The sequence below is a fragment of the Oncorhynchus mykiss genome, chromosome 7 (genome assembly GCF_013265735.2).
Source record: "Oncorhynchus mykiss isolate Arlee chromosome 7, USDA_OmykA_1.1, whole genome shotgun sequence".
Lineage (NCBI taxonomy): Eukaryota > Metazoa > Chordata > Actinopteri > Salmoniformes > Salmonidae > Oncorhynchus > Oncorhynchus mykiss.
Genome location: NC_048571.1, coordinates 83,757,019 through 83,782,465, shown reverse-complemented (window position 1 = coordinate 83,782,465; position 25,447 = coordinate 83,757,019). Strand labels below are relative to the sequence as shown.

Genomic DNA, 25,447 nt, shown 5'->3' with positions numbered 1-25,447 from the left:
TTTTTTGGAATTTACATTTATTTAATTAGTTCCGTAAAAGACCGACCTAACGCTCTAACAGTTGGTTGCTTGCAGGATACAGGAATATCATTGGGATATAATAACAGAGCCTATGTGTTGAATGAATGACTTGCTATATGAGCATGTATGATGTCATCTTATACAGCCACTAATACATAGCATAACGATTCCTTCACTTCTTTCATCAGTACAACGTTGATGTAAATTGTTTGCATTGAAGGGAAATGAGACATTCATAATTATTCATGAATAACTTACAATAAGAGAATTGTAGACAGAACCCCAGCCAGCGTGCTATATCCTATCCTCCAGAGTAGCGCAGCGGTCTAAGGGACTGTATCTCAGTGCTAGAGGCGTCACTACAGACCCTGGTTCACAACCGGCCGTGATCGGGAGTCCCCGTGTCATCCCGGTTAGGGGTTGGCCGTCATTGTAAATAAGAATAACTGACTTGCCTAGTTAAATAAAAAGGTCACTTTTTTTTTTTTTATCGAAAAAAAAGAGAATTGGAAACTGCAAACCACCCAGAACCCCAGCCAGTATGATATATCCACATCTCAGATAGTTAGTTAACAGTGGCTCCTTGGTCTCATTCAAGAAGCACTACTGTCCTCATCTGGCTGAAGGCCACCATGCATCTCACTTCCATTGGACTTGTATAATAAACAAAGTTACAATCATGAGTGGCAAAGGTGGCCTAGGTGTTAAAAAAAAAAAAAAATCACAAATAAATATACTTTTTTTTATACTTTTCAGAAAACTTAAATATAACATCGTCAGGCAATTAATCAAATACACGTTGGGAGAGATAACAATGGTGATCTTCACATTTGACCAACACCATGTAAAATTAACCTCCAGTCAAGTCCTTGTTAAGTGAAGGACAACAAGTTGATATCGTAGCAGCCATCAACCTGCCCAGAAACACAGAAGAAAGAATGAACATTAAACGAGTCGACCGTAAACCAGCTGAAAACAAAATGGAGTCGATACCAACGGACAAAGACTTGGGTCCAGGATACTAATGCAGAGATGTTTGGATTGAAACATTGTTTAACCAATAAATAAAAAAAGTGGTGAAGCATACAGGTCCCTTCTTTTACTTTCTAGATCTTTCTCTCCCACCACCTCAGGAAAAGTGATGTGCACGTTTGACTCCATGTGTAAATAAACAATACGAACACGTCTTACATCGAAGCGGCCTATGGAAGCAGTGGTCTGGTTGGTCTGCATGACCTCTGTTAACGCCCACATCTGCTGAATACTGGAAGATACCGTCTGAGGATCTGGAAGACCCTAGAGATACAACAAAACAAAAAATATTGTAACGGATATTATTTTCTCTTTTATGTAGCCATGTTGTATAAAGGGCTAGTGTTTTTCTAAAAGTAATTGACCAGGAAGATGGCTATCCGTGTTCGTCTGAGGATCTGGATGACCCTAGAGACACAACAACATAATACATACTGTGTTTCCATATTCTCTTTTATGATGTGTTTTATAAAAGGTCTTTGACCAGTAAAACGGAGAACTTCTCCCAGAAGAAGACAGTTTTTGTGTGTGGAGGAGAATGCCTAATACAGCCCCTGCACTCCCTTATGGTCAGGATTTGGAATGATGAAGTCATGAAGATCTTCCCAGTGACCTGAAAGATGCCATCATCGTCACCATCTTCAAGAAAGGGGACAGGTTGGACTGTGGCAACTACAGCGCGTTCCCCTTCTTGCCACCGCAGGATAAACAGACTCCTATCCCAAAGAACAGTGGATTTCAACCCGGCAGAGGAACTTCAGACTTGATATTCTCAGCCCGTTGACTCCAAGAGAAGCTCCAGGAGCAGAGACTATGGCAATCACTAACTCAGAGGAGGCTGCTGCCTACACTGAGACGCAATTTATTGATTTCACCTTTCTTTAACCAGGTAGGCCAGTTGAGAACAAGTTCTCATTTACAACTGCAACCTGGCCAAGATAAAGCAAAGCAGTGCAACAAAAACAACAACACAGAGTTACACATAAACAAATGTACAGTCATTAACACAATAGAAAAGTATATATACAGTATGTGCAAATGTAGAAGATTAGGGAGGTAAGGCAATAAATAGGCCATAGTGGCAAAATAATTACAAATGAGCAATTAAACACTGGAGTGATAGATGTGCAGAAGATACTGCGATACTGCGGCGATACTGCGGTGCAAAGGAGCAAAAAAATAAATAAATAACAGTATGGGGATGAGGTAGTTGGATGGGTTATTTACAGATGGGCTATTTACAGATAGGCTATGTACAGGTGCAGTGATCTAGGAGATGCTCTGAAAGCTAATGCTTAAAGTTAGTGAGGGAGATATACGTCTCCGGCTTCAGTGATTTTTGCAATTCGCTCCAGTCATTGGCAGCAGAGAACTGCTTTTTGTTCTATGTTGCTCTGTCTGTATGCTACGTCTTGCTTGTCCTATGTTGCTCTGTCTGTATGCTATGTCTTGCTTGTCCTATGTTGCTATGTCTTGCTTGTTCTATGTTGCTATTGTCTATATTGTAATTGTTTTTAATAACCTGCCCAGGGACTGCGGTTGAAAATTAGCCGGCTGGCTAAAACCGGCACTTTTACTGAAACGTTGATTAATGTGCACTGTCCCTGTAAAAATAAAAAATAAACTAAACTAAACTAAACTAAACTGGAAGGAAAGGTGGCCAAAGGAGGAATTGGCTTTGGGGGTGACCAGTGAAATCTACCTGCTGGAGCGCGTGCTACAGGTGGGTGCTCCTATGGTGACCAGTGAGCTGAGATAAGGCGGGGCTTTACCTAGCTAAGACTTATAGATGACCTGGAGGGATCCCTAAGAGGGAAATGATAATGGACTACGAGGGATCCCTAAGAGGGAAACAATATTGGACTATGAGGGATCCCTAAGGGGGAAATGATACTGGACTACGAGGGATCACTAAGGGGGAAATTATATTGGACTACGAGGGATCCCTAAGAGGGAAATGATACTGGACTACGAGGGATCCCTAAGAGGGAAATTATACTGGACTACGAGGGATCCCTAAGAGGGAAATGATACTGGACTACGAGGGATCCCTAAGAGGGAAATGATGCTGGACTACGAGGGATCCCTAAGAGGGAAACAATATTGGACTATGAGGGATCCCTAAGGGGGAAATGATACTGGACTACGAGGGATCACTAAGGGGGAAATTATATTGGACTACGAGGGATCCCTAAGAGGGAAATGATACTGGACTAAGAGGGATCCCTAAGAGGGAAATTATACTGGACTACGAGGGATCCCTAAGAGGGAAATGATACTGGACTACGAGGGATCCCTAAGAGGGAAATGATACTGGACTACGAGGGATCACTAAGGGGGAAATTATATTGAACTACGAGGGATCCCTAAGAGGGAAATGATACTGGACTACGAGGGATCCCTAAGAGGGAAATGATACTGGACTACGAGGGATCCCTAAGAGGGAATTGATACTGGACTACGAGGGATCCCTAAGAGGGAATTGATACTGGACTACGAGGGATCCCTAAGAGGGAAATGATACTGGACTACGAGGGATCTCTAAGAGGGAAATGATACTGGACTACGAGGGATCTCTAAGAGGGAAATTATATTGGACTACGAGGGATCCCTAAGAGGGAAATGATACTGGACTACGAGGGATCTCTAAGAGGGAAATGATACTGGACTACGAGGGATCTCTAAGAGGGAAATTATATTGGACTACGAGGGATCCCTAAGAGGGAAATGATACTGGACTACGAGGGATCCCTAAGAGGGAATTGATACTGGACTACGAGGGATCCCTAAGAGGGAATTGATACGGGACTACGAGGGATCCCTAAGAGGGAATTGATACTGGACTACGAGGGATCCCTAAGGGGGAAATGATACTGGACTACGAGGGTTCCCTAAGAGGGAATTGATACTGGACTACGAGGGATCTCTAAGAGGGAAATTATATTGGACTACGAGGGATCCCTAAGAGGGAAATGATACTGGACTACGAGGGATCCCTAAGAGGGAATTGATACTGGACTACGAGGGATCCCTAAGAGGGAATTGATACTGGAAGGAAACTGGAAGGAAAGGTGGCCAAAGGAGGAATTGGCTTTGGGGGTGACCAGTGAAATCTACCTGCTGGAGCGCGTGCTACAGGTGGGTGCTCCTATGGTGACCAGTGAGCTGAGATAAGGTGGGGCTTTACCTAGCTAAGACTTATAGATGACCTGGAGGGATCCCTAAGAGGGAAATGATAATGGACTACGAGGGATCCCTAAGAGGGAAACAATATTGGACTATGAGGGATCCCTAAGGGGGAAATGATACTGGACTACGAGGGATCACTAAGGGGGAAATTATATTGGACTACGAGGGATCCCTAAGAGGGAAATGATACTGGACTACGAGGGATCCCTAAGAGGGAAATTATACTGGACTACGAGGGATCCCTAAGAGGGAAATGATACTGGACTACGAGGGATCCCTAAGAGGGAAATGATGCTGGACTACGAGGGATCCCTAAGAGGGAAACAATATTGGACTATGAGGGATCCCTAAGGGGGAAATTATACTGGACTACGAGGGATCACTAAGGGGGAAATTATATTGGACTACGAGGGATCCCTAAGAGGGAAATGATACTGGACTAAGAGGGATCCCTAAGAGGGAAATTATACTGGACTACGAGGGATCCCTAAGAGGGAAATGATACTGGACTACGAGGGATCCTTAAGAGGGAATTGATACTGGACTACGAGGGATCCCTAAGGGGGAAATGATACTGGACTACGAGGGTTCCCTAAGAGGGAATTGATACTGGACTACGAGGGATCTCTAAGAGGGAAATTATATTGAACTACGAGGGATCCCTAAGAGGGAAATGATACTGGACTACGAGGGATCCCTAAGAGGGAATTGATACTGGACTACGAGGGATCCCTAAGAGGGAATTGATACTGGACTACGAGGGATCCCTAAGAGGGAATTGATACTGGACTACGAGGGATCCCTAAGGGGGAAATGATACTGGACTACGAGGGTTCCCTAAGAGGGAATTGATACTGGACTACGAGGGATCCCTAAGAGGGAATTGATACTGGACTACGAGGGATCCCTAAGAGGGAATTGATACTGGAAGGAAACTGGAAGGAAAGGTGGCCAAAGGAGGAATTGGCTTTGGGGGTGACCAGTGAAATCTACCTGCTGGAGCGCGTGCTACAGGTGGGTGCTCCTATGGTGACCAGTGAGCTGAGATAAGGTGGGGCTTTACCTAGCTAAGACTTATAGATGACCTGGAGGGATCCCTAAGAGGGAAATGATAATGGACTACGAGGGATCCCTAAGAGGGAAACAATATTGGACTATGAGGGATCCCTAAGGGGGAAATGATACTGGACTACGAGGGATCACTAAGGGGGAAATTATATTGGACTACGAGGGATCCCTAAGAGGGAAATGATACTGGACTACGAGGGATCCCTAAGAGGGAAATTATACTGGACTACGAGGGATCCCTAAGAGGGAAATGATACTGGACTACGAGGGATCCCTAAGAGGGAAATGATGCTGGACTACGAGGGATCCCTAAGAGGGAAACAATATTGGACTATGAGGGATCCCTAAGGGGGAAATGATACTGGACTACGAGGGATCACTAAGGGGGAAATTATATTGGACTACGAGGGATCCCTAAGAGGGAAATGATACTGGACTAAGAGGGATCCCTAAGAGGGAAATTATACTGGACTACGAGGGATCCCTAAGAGGGAAATGATACTGGACTACGAGGGATCCCTAAGAGGGAAATGATACTGGACTACGAGGGATCCCTAAGAGGGAAATGATACTGGACTACGAGGGATCCCTAAGAGGGAAATGATACTGGACTACGAGGGATCCCTAAGGGGGAAATGATACTGGACTACGAGGGTTCCCTAAGAGGGAAATGATACTGGGCTACGAGGGATCCCTAACAGGGAAATGATACTGGACTACGAGGGATCCCTAAGGGGGAAATGATACTGGACTACGAGGGATCCCTAAGAGGGAAATGATACTGGACTACGAGGGATCCCTAAGAGGGAAATGATACTGGACTACGAGGGATCTCTAAGGGGGAAATGATACTGAACACTGGAATACAGTCTATAAGGGCTGATAGTTCTACTGAAGAGAACCAACTGGTTGATAAGAGCCATACCTGTAAATCACACAGTTGGTCCACCTGTGTGAGGTCTGACAACCAATCAGGAATGTCCCACTCTGAATCCTGGAAGAAGAGTGAATGAATGCACTTTAAAATTGTGGAAATATCTTAATTGGCAGTGTTTCTCAACTCCACTACTCAGGTAACACCCCCAACCTTAGCCAGTTATGCTGCAGGCCTGGTGATCAGAGGCACAATGATTGTGGTTTCTTTCTATTTGATCATACAGTACAACCCCCTCTATACATTTTTAAGAAACTTACCTCGTTTAAACAGGGGTGTATTTTGATGTCCTCCACGCTGAAATTCAGCCAGGCTGATGACGGCTGTCGTAGGATCAGTCTCACTGAAGTCACATTGTCTGGTTCAATCAGCATCTAACAACCATAACACACATACTGAACCAATCAGGAAATACGACTTCCACAAATTATGTAAATGAGCTTAATTGCTACTTGAATTAAGCCAAACTATAATTTGGTTAACCTCCAAGATCAGCTTACCAAAAACTAAGCAAACCTTAGCTGTGATGCTTTAAAAAAATAAATGGAATGTGAATGCATTGGCTTTGTGTTACTCACATCACAGCAAGGTTTCTTAAGGTTCATAATGAAATGGCTCAGGAGTTTTGGTGATGAATATTTTAGCCTGATGTACAGTACAAATAAAGCCTTCATCAGAATATACCTCCTAATGTCTTGACCTGTTCTGCTATAGCTCTTCACCCTTCCTCTTTCCATATTATATGACCTTTACCACCTTTTATAATTAAACTACCCCCCCACCCCCTATCACCCTCTCTCTCCCCCATCCTCTCTCTCCGTCCTCACCCTCTCTCCGTCCTCACCCTCTCTCCGTCCTTACCCTCTCTCTCCGTCCTCACCCTCTCTCCGTCCTCACCCTCTCTCTCCGTCCTCACCCTCTCTCTCCCCCATCCTCTCTCTCCGTCCTCACCCTCTCTCTCCGTCCTCACCCTCTCTCCGTCCTTACCCTCTCTCTCCGTCCTTACCCTCTCTCTCGGTCCTTACCCTCTCTCTCCGTCCTCACCCTCTCTCTCCGTCCTCACCCTCTCTCTCCGTCCTCACCCTCTCTCTCCCCCACCCTCTCTCTCCGTCCTCACCCTCTCTCTCCGTCCTCACCCTCTCTCTCCGTCCTCACCCTCTCTCTCCGTCCTCACCCTCTCTCCGTCCTCACCCTCTCTCCGTCCTCACCCTCTCTCTCCGTCCTCACCCTCTCTCCGTCCTCACCCTCTCTCTCCGTCCTTACCCTCTCTCTCCGTCCTCACCCTCTCTCTCCCCCATCCTCTCTCTCCGTCCTCACCCTCTCTCTCCGTCCTCACCCTCTCTCTCCGTCCTTACCCTCTCTCTCCGTCCTTACCCTCTCTCTCCGTCCTCACCCTCTCTCTCCGTCCTCACCCTCTCTCTCCGTCCTCACCCTCTCTCTCCCCCATCCTCTCTCTCCGTCCTCACCCTCTCTCTCCGTCCTCACCCTCTCTCTCCCCCATCCTCTCTCTCCGTCCTCACCCTCTCTCTCCGTCCTCACCCTCTCTCTCCGTCCTTACCCTCTCTCTCCGTCCTTACCCTCTCTCTCCGTCCTCACCCTCTCTCTCCGTCCTCACCCTCTCTCTCCGTCCTCACCCTCTCTCTCCCCCATCCTCTCTCTCCGTCCTCACCCTCTCTCTCCGTCCTCACCCTCTCTCTCCGTCCTTACCCTCTCTCTCGGTCCTTACCCTCTCTCTCCGTCCTCACCCTCTCTCTCCGTCCTCACCCTCTCTCTCCGTCCTCACCCTCTCTCTCCCCCATTCTCTCTCTCCGTCCTCACCCTCTCTCTCCGTCCTCACCCTCTCTCTCCGTCCTCACCCTCTCTCTCCGTCCTCACCCTCTCTCTCCGTCCTCACCCTCTCTCTCCGTCCTTACCCTCTCTCTCCGTCCTCACCCTCTCTCTCCGTCCTTACCCTCTCTCTCCGTCCTTACCCTCTCTCTCCGTCCTCACCCTCTCTCTCCGTCCTCACCCTCTCTCTCCGTCCTCACCCTCTCTCTCCCCCATCCTCTCTCTCCGTCCTCACCCTCTCTCTCCGTCCTTACCCTCTCTCTCCGTCCTTACCCTCTCTCCGTCCTCACCCTCTCTCTCCGTCCTCACCCTCTCTCTCCGTCCTCACCCTCTCTCTCCGTCCTCACCCTCTCTCTCCGTCCTCACCCTCTCTCTCCGTCCTTACCCTCTCTCTCCGTCCTCACCCTCTCTCTCCGTCCTCACCCTCTCTCTCCCCCATCCTCTCTCTCCGTCCTCACCCTCTCTCTCCGTCCTTACCCTCTCTCTCCGTCCTCACCCTCTCTCCGTCCTCACCCTCTCCCTCCGTCCTCACCCTCTCTCCGTCCTCACCCTCTCCCTCCGTCCTCACCCTCTCCCCCCGTCCTCTCTCTCCGTCCTCACCCTCTCTCTCCGTCCTTACCCTCTCTCTCCGTCCTCACCCTCTCTCTCCGTCCTCACCCTCTCTCCGTCCTCACCCTCTCCCTCCGTCCTCACCCTCTCCCCCCATCCTCTCTCTCCGTCCTCACCCTCTCTCTCCGTCCTTACCCTCTCTCTCCGTCCTCACCCTCTCTCTCCCCCATCCTCTCTCTCCGTCCTCACCCTCTCTCTCCGTCCTCACCCTCTCCCTCCGTCCTCACCCTCTCCCTCCGTCCTCACCCTCTTCCCCCATCCTCTCTCTCCCCCCTCACTGTCTCCCTCCCTCACCCCCTCTCTCTCCCTCCCTCACCCCCTCTCTCTCGCTCGCCCTCTCTCCCTTTCTCTCTCCCTCTCCCCCTCCCTCACCCCCTCTCTCCCTCCCTCCCTCACCCTCTCTCTCTCTCCCTCACCCCCTCTCTCTCCCTCCCTCAACCTCTCTCCCTCACCCCCTCTCTCCCTCCCTCACCCTCTCTCTCCCTCACCCTCTCTCTCCCTCCCTCCCTCACCCTCTCTCTCCCTCCCTCCCTCACCCTCTCTCCCTCACCCCCTCTCTCTCCTTCCCTCACACCCTTTCTCTCCTTCCCTCACACCCTCTCTCTCTCCCTCACCCCCTCTCTCTCCCTCCCTCCCTCACCCCCTCTCTCTCCCTCCCTCACCCTCTCTCTCCCTCCTTCCCTCACCCTCTCTCCCTCACCCCCTCTCTCCCTCCCTCACCCTCTCTCTCTCTCTCTCCCTCACCCCCTCTCCCTCCCTCCCTCCCTCCCTCACCCTTTCTCCCTCACCCCCTCTCTCTCCCTCCCTCACCCTCTCTCTCCCTCCCTCCCTCACCCTCTCTCTCTCTCCCTCACACCCTCTCTCTCCCTCACCCTCTCTCGCTCTCCCTCACCCCCTCTCTCCCTCACCCTCTCCCCCTCTCTCTCTCTCTCTCTCTCTCTCTCTCCCCTAACCTGTTGACGGTAGACAGAGCAGTAGTCTTGTGAACCCTCTTCAGTATGTGGGCTGGGCATCAGACAGTGGTTCCTCAGACATGTGGTCCATTTAGCAGCCCCCTCACCCTCTCTCTCCCCCTCACCCTCTCTCTCCCTCACCCTCTCTCCCACTCTCTCTCTCTCCCTCTCTCTTTCACCCTCTCTCCCTCACCCTTTCTCCCTCACCCTCTCTCTCACCCTCTCACCCCATCTCTCTCCCTCCCTCCCTCACCCCCTCTCTCTCTCCCTCAAAACCATCTCTCTCTCTCCCTCAAAACCCTCTCTCTCCCTCACCCCCTCTCTCTCCCTCACCCCCTCTCTCTCTCACCCCCTCTCTCTCTCCCTCACCCCCTCTCTCTCTGTCTCCCTCTCCCCCTCTCTCTCTCTCTCTCTCCCCTAACCTGTTGACGGTAGACAGAGCAGTAGTCTTGTGAACCCTCTTCAGTATGTGGGCTGGGCATCAGACAGTGGTTCCTCAGACATGTGGTCCATTTAGCAGCCCCCTCCCCATCTCTCCTCAGTAGACGCACAGACACGTATGCTGTGTAGTAGTTCTTAAAGGAGATCTCCTGGATCTAGGAGTGAATAAGACACAGATTATATATACAGTACCAGAAAAAAAAAAAAGTTTTTGACACACCTACTCATTCCAAGGTTTTTCTTAATGTTTTCCTATTTTCTACATTGTAGAATAATATTGAAGACATCACAACTATGAAATAACACAGATGGAATCAGTCACCCTTTGCCTTGATGACAGCTTTGCACACTCTTGGTATTCTCTCAACCAGGTTCACCTGGAATGCTTTTCCAACAGTCTTGGAGGAGTTCCCACATATGCTGAGCACTTGTTGGCTGCTTTTCCTTCACTCTGCGGTCATACTTATCCCAAAACATCTCAATTGGGTTGAGGTCGGGTGATTGGGGTGATTGTGGAGGCCAGGCCATCTGATGCAGCACTCCATCACTCTCCTTCTTGGTCAAATAGCCCTTACACTGCCTGGAGGTGTGTTGGGTCATTGTCCTGTTGAAAAACAAATGATAGACCCACTAAGCGCAAACCAGATGGGATGGCGTATCACTGCAGAATGATGTGGTAGCCATGCTGGTTAAGTGTGCCTTGAATTTTCAATACATGTCAAATTTCCACCGGTCTAATGTCCATTGCTTGTGTTTCTTGGCCCAAGCAAGTCTCTTCTTCTTATTAGTGTCCTTTAGTAGTGGTTTCTTTGCAGCAATTCGACCATGAAGGCCTGATTCACACAGTCTCCTCTGAACAGTTGATGTTGAGATGTGTTACCCAAACTCTGTGAAGCATTTACTTGGGCTAATTTTTCTGAGGCTGGTAACTCTAATGAACTTATCTTCTGCAGCAGAGGTAACTCTGGATCTTCCTTTCCTGTGGCTGTCCTCATGAGAGCCAGTTTCATCATAGCGCTTGATGGTGTTTGCGAATGCACTTGAAGAAACTTTCAAAGTTCTTGAAATTCTCTAGATTGACTGACCATCATGTATTAAAGTAATGATGGATTGTTGTTTCTCTTTGCTTATTTGTAGCTGTTCTTGCCACAATATGGACTTGGTATTTTACCAAATAGGGGTGGTATACAGAAGATAGCCCTATCTTGACACAACACAACTGATTGGCTCAAACATTTTAAGGAAATAAATTCCACAAATGTACTTTTAACAAGGCACTCCTGTTAATTGAAATGCATTCCAGGTGACTACCTCATAAAGCTGGTTGAGAGAATGCAAAGAGTGTACAAAGTTGTAAGGCAAGGCAAAGGGTGGCTACTTTGAAGAATCTCAGATATAAAATATATTTAGATTTGTTTAACACTTTTTTTGGGCTACTACATGATTCCATATGTGATATTTCATAGTTTTCATGTCATAGTTTTATGTAGAAAAAAAGTAAAAATATGGAAAAACCCTGGAATGAGTAGGCGTGTCCAAACTCTGTACTGGTGCTGTATGTTACAGCATGTGGACAATGGTTGAGTTGCAATGATGTCTAGCTTGAAAGTTGTAGAAAAGCCCGGCCTCGAAGGAAGCCACTTTGAGCTTCAGAGGAGATTTCGAAGTGACTCAGTTTGAAAGAAAAATAGCCTACTTCACATAGCCTGTCATTTGACCAAGTGTGTGGAGGAAAACACAGTGTAGAAAAGAAAAAAGAAAAAATAGTAAAATGACCGTCAGGTTTTATTGACTCACGTTGACAGTCTGTCCTATAGGAAGTGTAACGTCTATGACATAGACACCGGGACGAGACGAATCCGTCTCAGCATCTCCAATCTGCAAGGTGACAGTAGGCTTCACGGTACAAGGGACGGTGTTTACGCTCATATTATTAGCTACTCCTGTTGAAAGATTAGGGATGTGATCAGTACAGGGAACAGTGTTGACACTCATCTTAATACTCCTGTTGAGAAAGGAGTCAGCAGCAGAATCAAGCAACATACTGCAGAGACCTTAATCCAACACGTGTGGATCTCTTGGCGTAACGGCTAAGGTGGTCGACTGCCACTGGACCTGGCCTCCCTGAATTTGTTACAATATAAATCTGGGATGTGATGAGGAGGACAAGCTATAAAAAAACAGGGAAATCATGGGTGTATTCATTAGTCGAACACTGTAATGAAAAAGTTTTGCAACGAAAGTGAGAGTATCTATTGGATAAATTCAAGGTACGTAGGTCCCTCCAAGTTTGGCTCCGTTTGGTTCCTAGTGGTTCCTACACCCCAGGATTTTGTGTTTGGGACAGGGGAGGTTAGCATTTTTTGGGGGGGGGTATGATATTTGTGTGTCTAACTTTCTCACTCATCATCGTTCACAATGTTTAGGGATGATCTGTAATCATGGTAGCATCCACATTAATGTAGAAGTTTGTAGAAACATATTCTCTTCTTATTTACAGTAACAGTGACTCCAAAACGATACAATAAATAATTCACCCTCTATTTTTTTCATTACTATTGGGCGCAAAATAATCTGAAACACAACCACAACAAAACAGCTAATGCATCCAACAAGTTTGCTCAAGCTTGATGTAACCATTGCATGCTAGGAATATGGGACCAAATACTTTTCACTACTTCAATCCACATGAGTGAATTTCTCCCAATACTTTTTTGTCCTCAAAAAACGGCCTTAAATGGGGGTGGGGACTATGTACAAAAAGTGTTGTAATTTCTAAAAGTTTCGCCCGACATGGATGAAAATACCCTCAGATTAAAAGCTGACAGTCAGCACGGTAACCTCATAGTATCATTTCAAATCCAAAGTGCTGGACTACAGAACCAAAACAACACAAAATGTGTCACTGTCCCAATACTGTTGTGTCACTATCCCAATACTGTTGTGTCACTGTCCCAATACTGTTGTGTCACTGTCCCAATACTGTTGTGTCACTATCCCAATACTGTTGTGTCACTGTCCCAATACTGTTGTGTCACTGTCCCAATACTGTTGTGTCACTGTCCCAATACTGTTGTGTCACTGTCCCAATACTGTTGTGTCACTATCCCAATACTGATGTGTCACTGTCCCAATACTGTTGTGTCACTGTCCCAATACTGTTGTGTCACTGTCCCAATACTGTTGTGTCACTATCCCAATACTGTTGTGTCACTGTCCCAATACTGATGTGTCATTGTCCCAATACTGTTGTGTCACTATCCCAATACTGTTGTGTCACTGTCCCAATACTGTTGTGTCACTATCCCAATACTGATGTGTCACTGTCCCAATACTGATGTGTCACTGTCCCAATACTGATGTGTCACTGTCCCAATACTGTTGTGTCACTGTCCCAATACTGTTGTGTCACTGTCCCAATAATGTTGTGTCACTGTCCCAATACTGTTGTGTCACTGTCCCAATACTGTTGTGTCACTGTCCCAATACTGTTGTGTCACTGTCCCAATACTGTTGTGTCACTGTCCCAATAATGTTGTGTCACTGTCCCAATACTGTTGTGTCACTATCCCAATACTGATGTGTCACTGTCCCAATACTGATGTGTCACTGTCCCAATACTGTTGTGTCACTATCCCAATACTGTTGTGTCACTGTCCCAATACTGTTGTGTCACTGTCCCAATACTGTTGTGTCACTGTCCCAATACTGTTGTGTCACTGTCCCAAAACTGTTGTGTCACTGTCCCAATACTGTTGTGTCACTGTCCCAATACTGTTGTGTCACTATCCCAATACTGTTGTGTCACTGTCCCAATACTGTTGTGTCACTGTCCCAATACTGTTGTGTCACTGTCCCAATACTGTTGTGTCACTGTCCCAATACTGTTGTGTCACTGTCCCAATACTGTTGTGTCACTGTCCCAATACTGTTGTGTCACTGTCCCAATACTGTTGTGTCACTGTCCCAATACTGTTGTGTCACTGTCCCAATACTGTTGTGTCACTATCCCAATACTGTTGTGTCACTGTCCCAATACTGTTGTGTCACTATCCCAATACTGTTGTGTCACTGTCCCAATACTGTTGTGTCACTATCCCAATACTGTTGTGTCACTGTCCCAATACTGTTGTGTCACTTTCCCAATACTGTTGTGTCACTGTCCCAATACTGTTGTGTCACTGTCCCAATACTGTTGTGTCACTGTCCCAATACTGTTGTGTCACTGTCCCAATACTGTTGTGTCACTGTCCCAATACTGTTGTGTCACTATCCCAATACTGTTGTGTCACTATCCCAATACTGTTGTGTCACTATCCCAATACTGTTGTGTCACTGTCCCAATACTGTTGTATCACTGTCCCAATACTGTTGTGTCACTGTCCCAATACTGTTGTGTCACTGTCCCAATACTGTTGTGTCACTATCCCAATACTGATGTGTCACTGTCCCAATACTGTTGTGTCACTATCCCAATACTGTTGTGTCACTGTCCCAATACTGTTGTGTCACTATCCCAATACTGTTGTGTCACTATCCCAATACTGTTGTGTCACTATCCCAATACTGTTGTGTCACTGTCCCAATACTGTTGTGTCACTGTCCCAATACTGTTGTGTCACTGTCCCAATACTGTTGTGTCACTGTCCCAATACTGTTGTGTCACTGTCCCAATACTGTTGTGTCACTGTCCCAATACTGTTGTGTCACTGTCCCAATACTGTTGTGTCACTGTCCCAATACTGTTGTGTCACTGTCCCAATACTGTTGTGTCACTGTCCCAATACTGTTGTGTCACTGTCCCAATACTGTTGTGTCACTGTCCCAATACTGTTGTGTCACTGTCCCAATACTGTTGTGTCACTGTCCCAATACTGTTGTGTCACTATCCCAATACTGTTGTGTCACTGTCCCAATACTGTTGTGTCACTATCCCAATACTGTTGTGTCACTGTCCCAATACTGTTGTGTCACTATCCCAATACTGTTGTGTCACTGTCCCAATACTGTTGTGTCACTATCCCAATACTGTTGTGTCACTGTCCCAATACTGTTGTGTCACTGTCCCAATACTGTTGTGTCACTGTCCCAATACTGTTGTGTCACTGTCCCAATACTGTTGTGTCACTGTCCCAATACTGTTGTGTCACTATCCCAATACTGTTGTGTCACTATCCCAATACTGTTGTGTCACTATCCCAATACTGTTGTGTCACTGTCCCAATACTGTTGTATCACTGTCCCAATACTGTTGTGTCACTGTCCCAATACTGTTGTGTCACTGTCCCAATACTGTTGTGTCACTATCCCAATACTGATGTGTCACTGTCCCAATACTGTTGTGTCACTATCCCAATACTGTTGTGTCACTGTCCCAATACTGTTGTGTCACTATCCCAATACTGTTGTGTCACTATCCCAATACTGTTGTGTCACTATCCCAATACTGTTGTGTCACTATCCCAATACTGTTGTGTCACTATCCCAATACTGTTGTGTCACTATCCCAATACTGTTGTGTCACTATCCCAATACTGTTGTGTCACTGTCCCAATACTGTTGTGTCACTATCCCAATACTGTTGTGTCACTATCTTAATACAGTTGGATTATTGTATTTACCACCTACGGCTGCAAATATTGAGGGGTCTTATTCTAATGTTCTTCCTTATAAAAATCCACAAAATCACCGATTTGGCAAATCATTGTACGCATGTTAGGCTACACATCATGACATATATAGAGACAAATTACAGACAGTAGCCTACAAGTAGCAAAATATAACTAAGTTGGTTGAACATGAAATGTAGGCTATTTAAATATGTTTGAAATAGGCCTATAGCCTAGACTTCCGCTTACTATTTTAATGCAGTCATCTCATATGAAGCATATTTTATTTTATACGTTGCATGTTTGTATCAACCGCAAAGAAAACTTTTTATTTGTAGTCAACTTTGTTCTGAAGTTATTTGGCGGTCACAGAGAGATGGATAAAACCCAAGTGATTTTATATTTAACGGAGATCTCCGGTGGTTTAAAAGCATCTGGCGACGCGCGTTAACTGTTCTAGAGGTGGTCTGAGGGTGGCGCTACATTACCACCGTTGTCAAGTGCAACGTTAAGAACGATGGATTTGGGAAACAACTTATGAGATTTAACGATGCTCCCACGCAAGTTCTAAGGATGAACTTAGCCCTAAGATGATTTTTGGGAAACCTGATCTGTTTCTATTTGGATAAATGTAATTTAAAAAAAAATAATAATAATAATAATTGAATTCCAGATAAATCAGGACATATCATGTGATGATTGAGCAGGAGAATCATGCTTACATCTGCTATGACATGCTCATTGCCCACCCTCCCAAAAGCCTTGAGGGGATGAGAGGGCATAGCCTATGGGTTCGTAGCTTCAACCCTCCCAAAAGCCTTGAGGGGATGAGAGGGCATAGCCTATGGGTTAGTAGCTTCAACCCTCCCAAAAGCCTTGAGGGGATGAGAGGGCATAGCCTATGGGTTCGTAGTTTCAACCCTCCCAAAAGCCTTGAGAGGATGAGGGCATAGCCTATGGGTTAGTAGCTTCAACCCTCCCAAAAGCCTTGAGGGGATGAGAGGGCATAGCCTATGGGTTAGTAGCTTCAACCCCGCAGCGCGCACACACACACACACACTTTCTTTGTTTGTACTTTTCCATATTATGTCCATCTTTGATATACTACCCAGGAAAGGGTTAAATAATAATAATAATAATAAGTTTATAAAACACTAATAACACACTCCTAATATTGAGTTAAATATCCTTCTTTAACCTGTCTCCTCCCTTTCATCTACACTGATTGAAGTGGATTAAATTAGGGATCATAGCTTCCATCTGGATTCACCTGGTCAGTCTGCGTCGTGGAAAGAGCAGGTGTTCCTAATATTTTGTCCACTCTGTGTATGTCGCTTTTGAAAAAAGGCTTCATGAAATCTCAGATAGTATATTAACCATTTCTGAGACTCACTTAGATAATACAGCAGTAGCAATAGAAGGATATAACTACAATAGAAGAGACATAAATATTTATGGGGGAGGTGTTGCTGTATATATATATATATATATATATATATATATGTATATTCAGAGCCATTTCTCTGTTATGCAGAGAAGCTCTTATGTCACGTGTAATTGAAGTGTTGTGGTTGCAGGATCACAGGCCTGAAGCCTATCTGAAGCCTATTATTTTGGGGTGTTGCTATAGACCACCAAGTGTTAACAGCCAGTATCTAAATAATGTGTGTGAAATGATTGATAGTGTATGTGATGTAAACAGAGAGGTCTACTTTCTTGGGGACCTGAACATTGACTGGTTTTCATCAAGCTGTCCGCTCAAGACGAAGCTTCTCACTGTAACCACAGCCTGTAATCTGGTCCAGGGTATTAAATCAACCTACCAGGGTGTTTACAAACACTACGGGAACAAGATCATCTACATGTATTGATCACATTTTTAGAGCCTTCTACCCATTGGATGCAGTGATCACAATATAGTGGCTATATCCAGGAAAGACAAAGTTTTCCGAAGCTGGGCCTAAAATAGAGTATAAGAGATCTTGAAGTGACTCTTATAAGGATGATGTTAAAAATGATTGTTGGTCTGATGTGTTCAAGGAGGAGCATCCGGACGCTGCACATTATTCATTTATTGAAGTGCTACTTCCAATTATTGACAAACATACACCTGTTAAGAAACTGACTGTTAGAACTGTTAAGGCTGGATTGATGAGGAATTGAAAAACGGTATGGTTGAAAGAGATGCTGCAAAAGGGAGTGGCTAATAAGTCTGGCTGCACATCTGACTGGCTGACTTACTGCAAACTGATCAATGATGAGACTAAACTCAAGAAAAATAACAAAAAACATGTATTAAGAAGCCAAGATCGATGATATAAAGAATGATGGGAAAAACACTTGAGTACTTTGACTGAAATTATTGGGCAGAAAGACAAATTCAACTCAAGTTCCATCTTTCATCAAATCAGTTGGCTTATTCAACACAAAACCAGTTGATGTTGCCAATTATTTGAATGACTACTTCACTGGCAAAGTGGGCTAACGTAGGCAGGAAATGCCAACAACGAACAGTGAGCCGTCGTATTCATGCATAGCAAAATAATAATTCCAATTTTATGTTTGAATTTTGTAAAGTTAGTGTGGGAGAGGTGGAAAAATGGTTGTTATTGATCAATAAAGACAAACTTCCTGGCACTGACAACATAGATGGAAAGCTACTGAGAAGGGTAGCTGACTCTATAGCCACTCCTATCTGTCATACCTTTAATGTGAGCCTAGAGGAAAGTCTTTGTCCTCAGGCCTGGAGGGAAGCCAAAGTCATTCCACTACCAAAGAGTGGTAAAGTGGCCTTTACTGGTTCTAACAGCAGACCTATCAGCTTGCTGCCAGCTCCAAGCAAACTGTTGGGGGGGGAAATGGTGTTTGACCAAATACAATGCTATTTCTCTGTAAACAAATTAACAACACACTTTCAGCACAATTATAGAGAGGGGCACCCAACATGTACTGCACTGACACAAATGACTGATGATTGGTTGAAAGAAATTGATAATAAGAAGATTGTGTGGGGCTGTACTGTTTTCAGTGCAGCCTTTGATATTATTGACCAAAATCTCTTGTTGAAAAAAAGTCACGGGTTATGGCTTTTCAACCTCTGCCATATCATGGATTCAGAGCTACAGTATCTATCTAATAGAACTGAGAGAGGGTTTTCTTTAATGGAAGCTTCTCTAATGTTAAATATGTTAAGTGTGGTGTACAGCAGGGCAGCTCTCTAGGCCCTCTACTCTTTTCTATTTTTACCAATGACCTGCCACTGGCATTAAAATAAAGCAAGCGTGTCTATTTACGTTAATGATTCAACCCTATCACAGCTAGTGAAGTCACTGAAACCCTAAATAAAGAGTTGCAATCCGTTTTTAGAATGGATGGCCAGTAATAAACTGGTCCTGAACATCTCTAAAACTAAGAGCATTGTTTCTGATACAAATCATTGCCTAATATCTAGACCTCAGCTGAATCTGGTAATGAATGATGTGGTTGTTGAACAAGTTGAGGAGACTAAATTACTTGGCGTTACCTTAGATTGTAAACTGACATGGTCAAAACATATAGATTACATGGTTGTAAAGATGGGGAGAGGTTTGTCTGTAATAGAGAGAAGGGGAGAGGTCTGTCAGTAATAAAGAGATGGGGAGAGGTCTGTCTGTAATATAGAGAAGGGGAGAGGTCTGTCAGTAATAAAGAGATGGGGAGAGGTCTGTCAGTAATAAAGAGAAGGGGAGAGGTCTGTCTGTAATAAAGAGATGGGGAGAGGTCTGTCTGTAATAAAGAGATGGGGAGAGGTCTGTCTGTAATAAAGAGATGGGGAGAGGTCTGTCCGTAATAAAGAGATGGGGAGAGGTCTGTCTGTAATAAAGAGATGGGGAGAGGTCTGTCAGTAATAAAGAGATGGGGAGAGGTCTGTCTGTAATAAAGAGATGGGGAGAGGTCTGTCTGTAATAAAGAGATGGGGAGAGGTCTGTCTGTAATAAAGAGATGGGGAGAGGTCTGTCCGTAATAAAGAGAAGGGGAGAGGTCTGTCAGTAATAAAGAGATGGGGAGAGGTCTGTCTGTAATAAAGAGAAGGGGAGAGGTCTGTCAGTAATAAAGAGATGGGGAGAGGTCTGTCTGTAATAAAGAGATGGGGAGAGGTCTGTCAGTAATAAAGAGATGGGGAGAGGTCTGTCTGTAATAAAGAGATGGGGAGAGGTCTGTCTGTAATAAAGAGATGGGGAGAGGTCTGTCTGTAATAAAGAGATGGGGAGAGGTCTGTCTGTAATAAAGAGATGGGGAGAGGTCTGTCTGTAATAAAGAAATGGGGAGAGGTCTGTCTGTAATAAAGAGATGGGGAGAGGTCTGTCTGTAATAAAGAGATGGGGAGAGGTCTGTCTGCAATAAAGAGATGGGGAGAGGTCTGTCTGTAATAAAGAGATGGGGAGAGGTCTGTCTGTAATAAAGAGATGGGGAGAGGTCTGTCTGTAATAAAGAGATGGGGAGAGGTCTGTCTGTAATAAAGAGATGGGGAGAGGTCTGTCTGTAATAAAGAGATGGGGAGAGGTCTGTCTGTAATAAAGAGATGGGGAGAGGTCTGTCTGTAATAAAGAGATGGGGAGAGGTCTGTCTGTAATAAAGAGATGGGGAGAGGTATGTCTGTAATAAAGAGATGGGGAGAGGTCTGTCTGTAATAAAGAGATGGGGAGAGGTCTGTCTGTAATAAAGAGATGGGGAGAGGTCTGTCTGTAATAAAGAGATGGGGAGAGGTCTGTCTGTAATAAAGAGATGGGGAGAGGTCTGTCAGTAATAAAGAGATGGGGAGAGGTCTGTCTGTAATATAGAGATGGGGAGAGGCCTGTCTGTAATAAAGAGATGGGGAGAGGTCTGTCTGTAATAAAGAGATGGGGAGAGGTCTGTCTGTAATAAAGAGATGGGGAGAGGTCTGTCTGTAATAAAGAGATGGGGAGAGGTCTGTCTGTAATAAAGAGATGGGGAGAGGTCTGTCTGTAATAAAAAGATGGGGAGAGGTCTGTCTGTAATAAAGAGATGGGGAGAGGTCTGTCTGTAATAAAGAGATGGGGAGAGGTCTGTCCGTAATAAAGAGATGGGGAGAGGTCTGTCTGTAATAAAGAGATGGGGAGAGGTCTGTCTGTAATAAAGAGATGGGGAGAGGTCTGTCTGTAATAAAGAGATGGGGAGAGGTCTGTCTGTAATAAAGAGATGGGGAGAGGTCTGTCTGTAATAAAGAGATGGGGAGAGGTCTGTCTGTAATAAAGAGATGGGGAGAGGTCTGTCTGTAATAAAGAGATGGGGAGAGGTCTGTAATAGAGAGATGGGGAGAGGTCTGTATGTAATAAAGAGATGGGAGAGGTCTGTCTGTAATAAAGAGATGGGGAGAGGTCTGTCTGTAATAAAAAGAAGGGGAGAGGTCTGTCTGTAATAAAGAAATGGGGAGAGGTCTGTCAGTAATAAAGAGATGGGGAGAGGTCTGTCTGTAATAAAGAGATGGGGAGAGGTCTGTCAGTAATAAAGAGATGGGGAGAGGTCTGTCTGTAATAAAGAGATGGGGAGAGGTCTGTCAGTAATAAAGAGATGGGGAGAGGTCTGTCTGTAATAAAGAGATGGGGAGAGGTCTGTCTGTAATAAAGAGATGGGGAGAGGTCTGTCAGTAATAAAGAGATGGGGAGAGGTCTGTCCGTAATAAAGAGATGGGGAGAGGTCTGTCAGTAATAAAGCGATGGGGAGAGGTCTGTCTGTAATAAAGAGATGGGGAGAGGTCTGTCAGTAATAAAGAGATGGGGAGAGGTCTGTCTGTAATAAAGAGATGGGGAGAGGTCTGTCTGTAATAAAGAGATGGGGAGAGGTCTGTCTGTAATAAAGAGATGGGGAGAGGTCTGTCAGTAATAAAGAGATGGGGAGAGTTCTGTCTGTAATAAAGAGATGGGGAGAGGTCTGTCTGTAATAAAGAGATGGGGAGAGGTCTGTCTGTAATAAAGAGATGGGGAGAGGTCTGTCTGTAATAAAGAGATGGGGAGAGGTCTGTCTGTAATAAAGAGATGGGGAGAGGTCTGTCTGTAATAAAGAGATGGGGAGAGGTCTGTCAGTAATAAAGAGATGGGGAGAGGTCTGTCTGTAATAAAGAGATGGGGAGAGGTCTGTCAGTAATAAAAAAAGATGCTCTGTTTTTTACTTTTTTACATCACACAGGTTCTAGTTTTATATTATGTTGATTATTGTCGAGTCATATAGTTAAGTGCTGCAAAGAAGGCCCTAGTCAAGTATTGTAATCAGAGCGCTAATATTAACACCATGCATTCCAGTCTCTCTTGAGTTGAGGAAAGACTGACTACATCCCTTCTTGTTTTTATAAGAAACAGTAATGTGCTAGAAATGCTTAATTGTTTGCATAGTCAATTTACACACAGCACTGACAGCACTCAAATCTAACACAATTTTTTCAAACATCACCAAACTCAACTGATATTTACATTTTGATGGCTTTATGAAAATCATACAACACTAACCTTGGTTTATGGCTGCAACGCAAATATGATCAACTTCAGCACCTTGGACAGCGAACTAGCCCCGCCTGTGTGGCTGCGGCAAAGCTAAAAGACAGTTACATAACACTCAGATTGCAATGATCACTGAATTGAGCTCATTCAAATAAATCATTATTGGGTGGGACAGGTTGGGAGGAAAAAGGCGAATGTAAAGAAAGCTGACAAGCCAGCTAACGTTTGCTATATACGCTAGCAAGCTAGCTAACGTTAGCTACTCACCGCTGATTGTGGAGTTAGCGGTAGCTAGCTAACCACCAAACTAGCAACCAGTTGGACCGTTTTCCTTCCCCTCGGATGTCAATATAGAACAGCAAAGGTTGCTAGATATCGATGTCCTAGCTTACTGTGTTGTGTGTGCACTGTTTTCCCCTCGGTTACAGACGGCGAAATGACTGTAAAAACAGTTCTAGACGTCGCCGTAGGCCTAGCAGTGGGCATGCTGCCAATGAATTTACCATTTCCTGAATGTGTAACTATGGCGACTCCAGATATTTAAAGGAACAGCGTCACAGCAACAAAAAAAAACGGAGATATGGGATGACGTCCCCACAATTGGCTAAATCAATCGCAAAGTTGAGACTGCAAAATGTATCCATGACGTGCCAATGATATCTGATCACCCATGGTTTCAATACAAATACAGATAAATGGCCCTGCAGAGCTCCATCTTGGGTTGGTAATAACTAGACTAGATGTAGGTGTAACAGGTGTGAAACTGAAGCAATCAGCAGTGGGCTTTCATCTTCCCTAGCATTTATCCATAGCACTTGCTTAGAAATTAGAGCCAGTTTAGGGGTTGATTAGGCTATACTGTGAGTGAAGGAAATATGAAATTGATGCACTGTGTATTTAGAAGAGCACCCAGATAGCACAGGCAGGGGGCGGCATTGCTCCATGGTTTGAATTCAGCTTGTTTCGATGTGGTTCTTTCTCTTGCTTCTTCCCCTCTCTCTCTCTCTAACTCACTCTATTTCATCCCCTCTCTCTCTGATGGTACACTATCATACATTCTGGTCATGCATGTCGTTTATTGTTCAGAGGGGAGCATTTCAAAAGCAGGTCTTTCTTTAATACCTTGGAACCTTGGAACCTTGGAACCTCAACTACAGTAAAACAACAATACTTCCCAGATGGTGAAGGCTGAGGGATGTCTTCTGGGCCTAGCTACCCGTTTTATCTTAGAGCCACACATTTATGCCTCAGCAGCATGGAGCGGACAACCTCTCCTCATTCCCCTCTCCCTCTCTTCTCTTTCTACTCTCGGTCTCTCCTCTCGCTCTCCTCTCCTCTCCTCTTTCTCTGTCATCAAAGTAGGCAGCAGATCACAGTGTGTTTTACAACAGGCAGAACAAAGCCAAGCAGAGCAGGGGATGTATGATAGCAGAGCACCCCTAGAGAGAGAGAGAGACAGAGAGAGGAAGGGAGGGAGAAAGAGAGAGGAAGGGAGGGAGAGAGAGACACTTCCCTGTGATGCTGAACACAGCCCTGCTAGGAACACCCGCTGAGAGGGACACCTCAGAGGAATGACCAGACTGTGTTTTTGTTTGTCAAATCAAATTGTATTTGTCACATGTTTCGTAAACAACAGGTGTTGACTAATAGTGAAATGCTTACTTACAGACCCTTCCCAACAATGCAGAGAGAAAGAAAATAGATAAACAATAGACAAGTATTACCACGTTAAAGTAAAGTAATCATAAATAGACAATGAGTGACTTGGCTATATATGAGAGGTACCAGTACAGTTTAATGGTAACTTGGCTATTTATGAGAGGTACCAGAGGTACCAGTACAGTGTAATGGTAACTTGGCTATATATTAGAGGTACCACCAGTACAGAGTAATGGTAACTTGGCTATATATGAGAGATACCAGTACAGAGTAATGGTAACTTTGCTATATATCAGAGGCACCAGTACAGTGTGTGTACTGTATATGTGTATATCGGAGGGGTTGGAAGACAGAACACACATTTCCATCATATATGGAAAAATTAAGTATATTTTATTAAATAGGAAAAGTAAAGCAATTTGAATTTACAGTCTTCAAGAGATGTCTCGAAATTAGTTTGCTTCACTCTTCAAATATTGTAAAATCTCCAGGTTTCTGGCTTCTGTACTCCTGACCTTGATTGGCCTATTTTGAATTACTTGATGAGCCCAAGTTTTAAATATCTGTATTTCCACATTTCCTTAATTGCAATCGACAATAGTTACTGCCATTCAATAATCACTTCAACTAATGATATTAGCAAACCTCTCTATATGAGCCATGTTACAAGTCCTGCCACATGAGGATCTGGGGACCCATGCCAAATCTTTGCAGTCTCCTGAGGGGGAAAGGTGTTATCGTGTCCTCTTCACGACCATCTTGGTGTGCTTGGACCGTGATAGTTTGTTGGTGATGTGGACATCAAGGAACTTGAAACCATTGAAGCCATTGTGTTTACAGCAGGTGTATCATGAGGATATGGAAAACATTCCTAAAACAGGAACAGGCTTATTTTTGTTCTAGATATTGCGCACTTGTCACACACACACACACACACACACACTCACACACATACAGTTTAAGATGAGGCACAGCCTATGAATAATAGATAGCTTTTTGTGTGGCAAAGAAAATTCAGCATATTTTATGTAGGTCATTTCAAAGTGTACTGAAGACTCATTTTGAGGTACCGTATAGCACAAACTGAGCCTCTCGTCATCTGTGTTAAGACGGGATCACTTTGAACGGAACAAGGAGATATACGGTTGATTTGGTTACGGTCAGGGCACGGATCGAAATCCATTTTGAATCCCGTCAACAAACAAAAAAAACTCTCATAGGAAAGCATTGATCAAAATTGGAATTGAAATGTGAATTTCACTTCCTGAATTGGCTGAATTATTAAAATGGAACCCCAGCCGTGGTTACGGTGCATTGTGCATTATCTGTTTCCCTCTGCTCTCTCAAGCTCGACCGTCATTACCTTCCGTTGACCTTTACCAGTGTGTCTTGTGTGAGAGAGATGCACTCTTCCTAAATCAAACAGATGTTAGACATGGTTGGAGAATTGCAATAACCCCCTGGCAAAGCCTGACGAATGCTGATGATGTTGGTTTACAGATGCTTCGAGACTACATAGAGACAAAGTTGGTGCTTGGAGATTACATAGAAACAAGGTCGGTGTTTGGAGATTACATAGAAACAAGGTCGGTGTTTGGAGATTACATAGAA

The 25,447-nt window shown here is 44.8% G+C and overlaps 1 protein-coding gene across 2 annotated transcripts; it reads right to left on the bottom strand.

Annotated features, from left to right (window-relative positions):
- Positions 1 to 22,728, bottom strand: nicn1 (nicolin 1). Of its 2 annotated transcripts, XM_036984240.1 has the most exons (9): positions 22,445 to 22,728; positions 22,187 to 22,270; positions 11,872 to 12,017; positions 10,091 to 10,229; positions 9,634 to 9,668; positions 6,505 to 6,618; positions 6,236 to 6,304; positions 1,213 to 1,317; positions 1 to 935 (listed from the first exon to the last, which is right to left on the bottom strand). In XM_036984240.1, the coding sequence occupies exons 3-9, from the start codon at positions 12,001 to 12,003 to the stop codon at positions 894 to 896; spliced, it is 636 nt and encodes a 211-aa protein (XP_036840135.1). In that variant the 5' UTR covers positions 12,004 to 12,017; positions 22,187 to 22,270; positions 22,445 to 22,728; the 3' UTR covers positions 1 to 893. The 2 variants fall into 2 exon arrangements, with proteins under 2 accessions (XP_036840135.1, XP_036840136.1); XM_036984241.1 differs by lacking the exon at positions 9,634 to 9,668 and having other exon boundaries at positions 10,056 to 10,229.
- Positions 22,729 to 25,447: the final 2,719 nt, after the last annotated feature.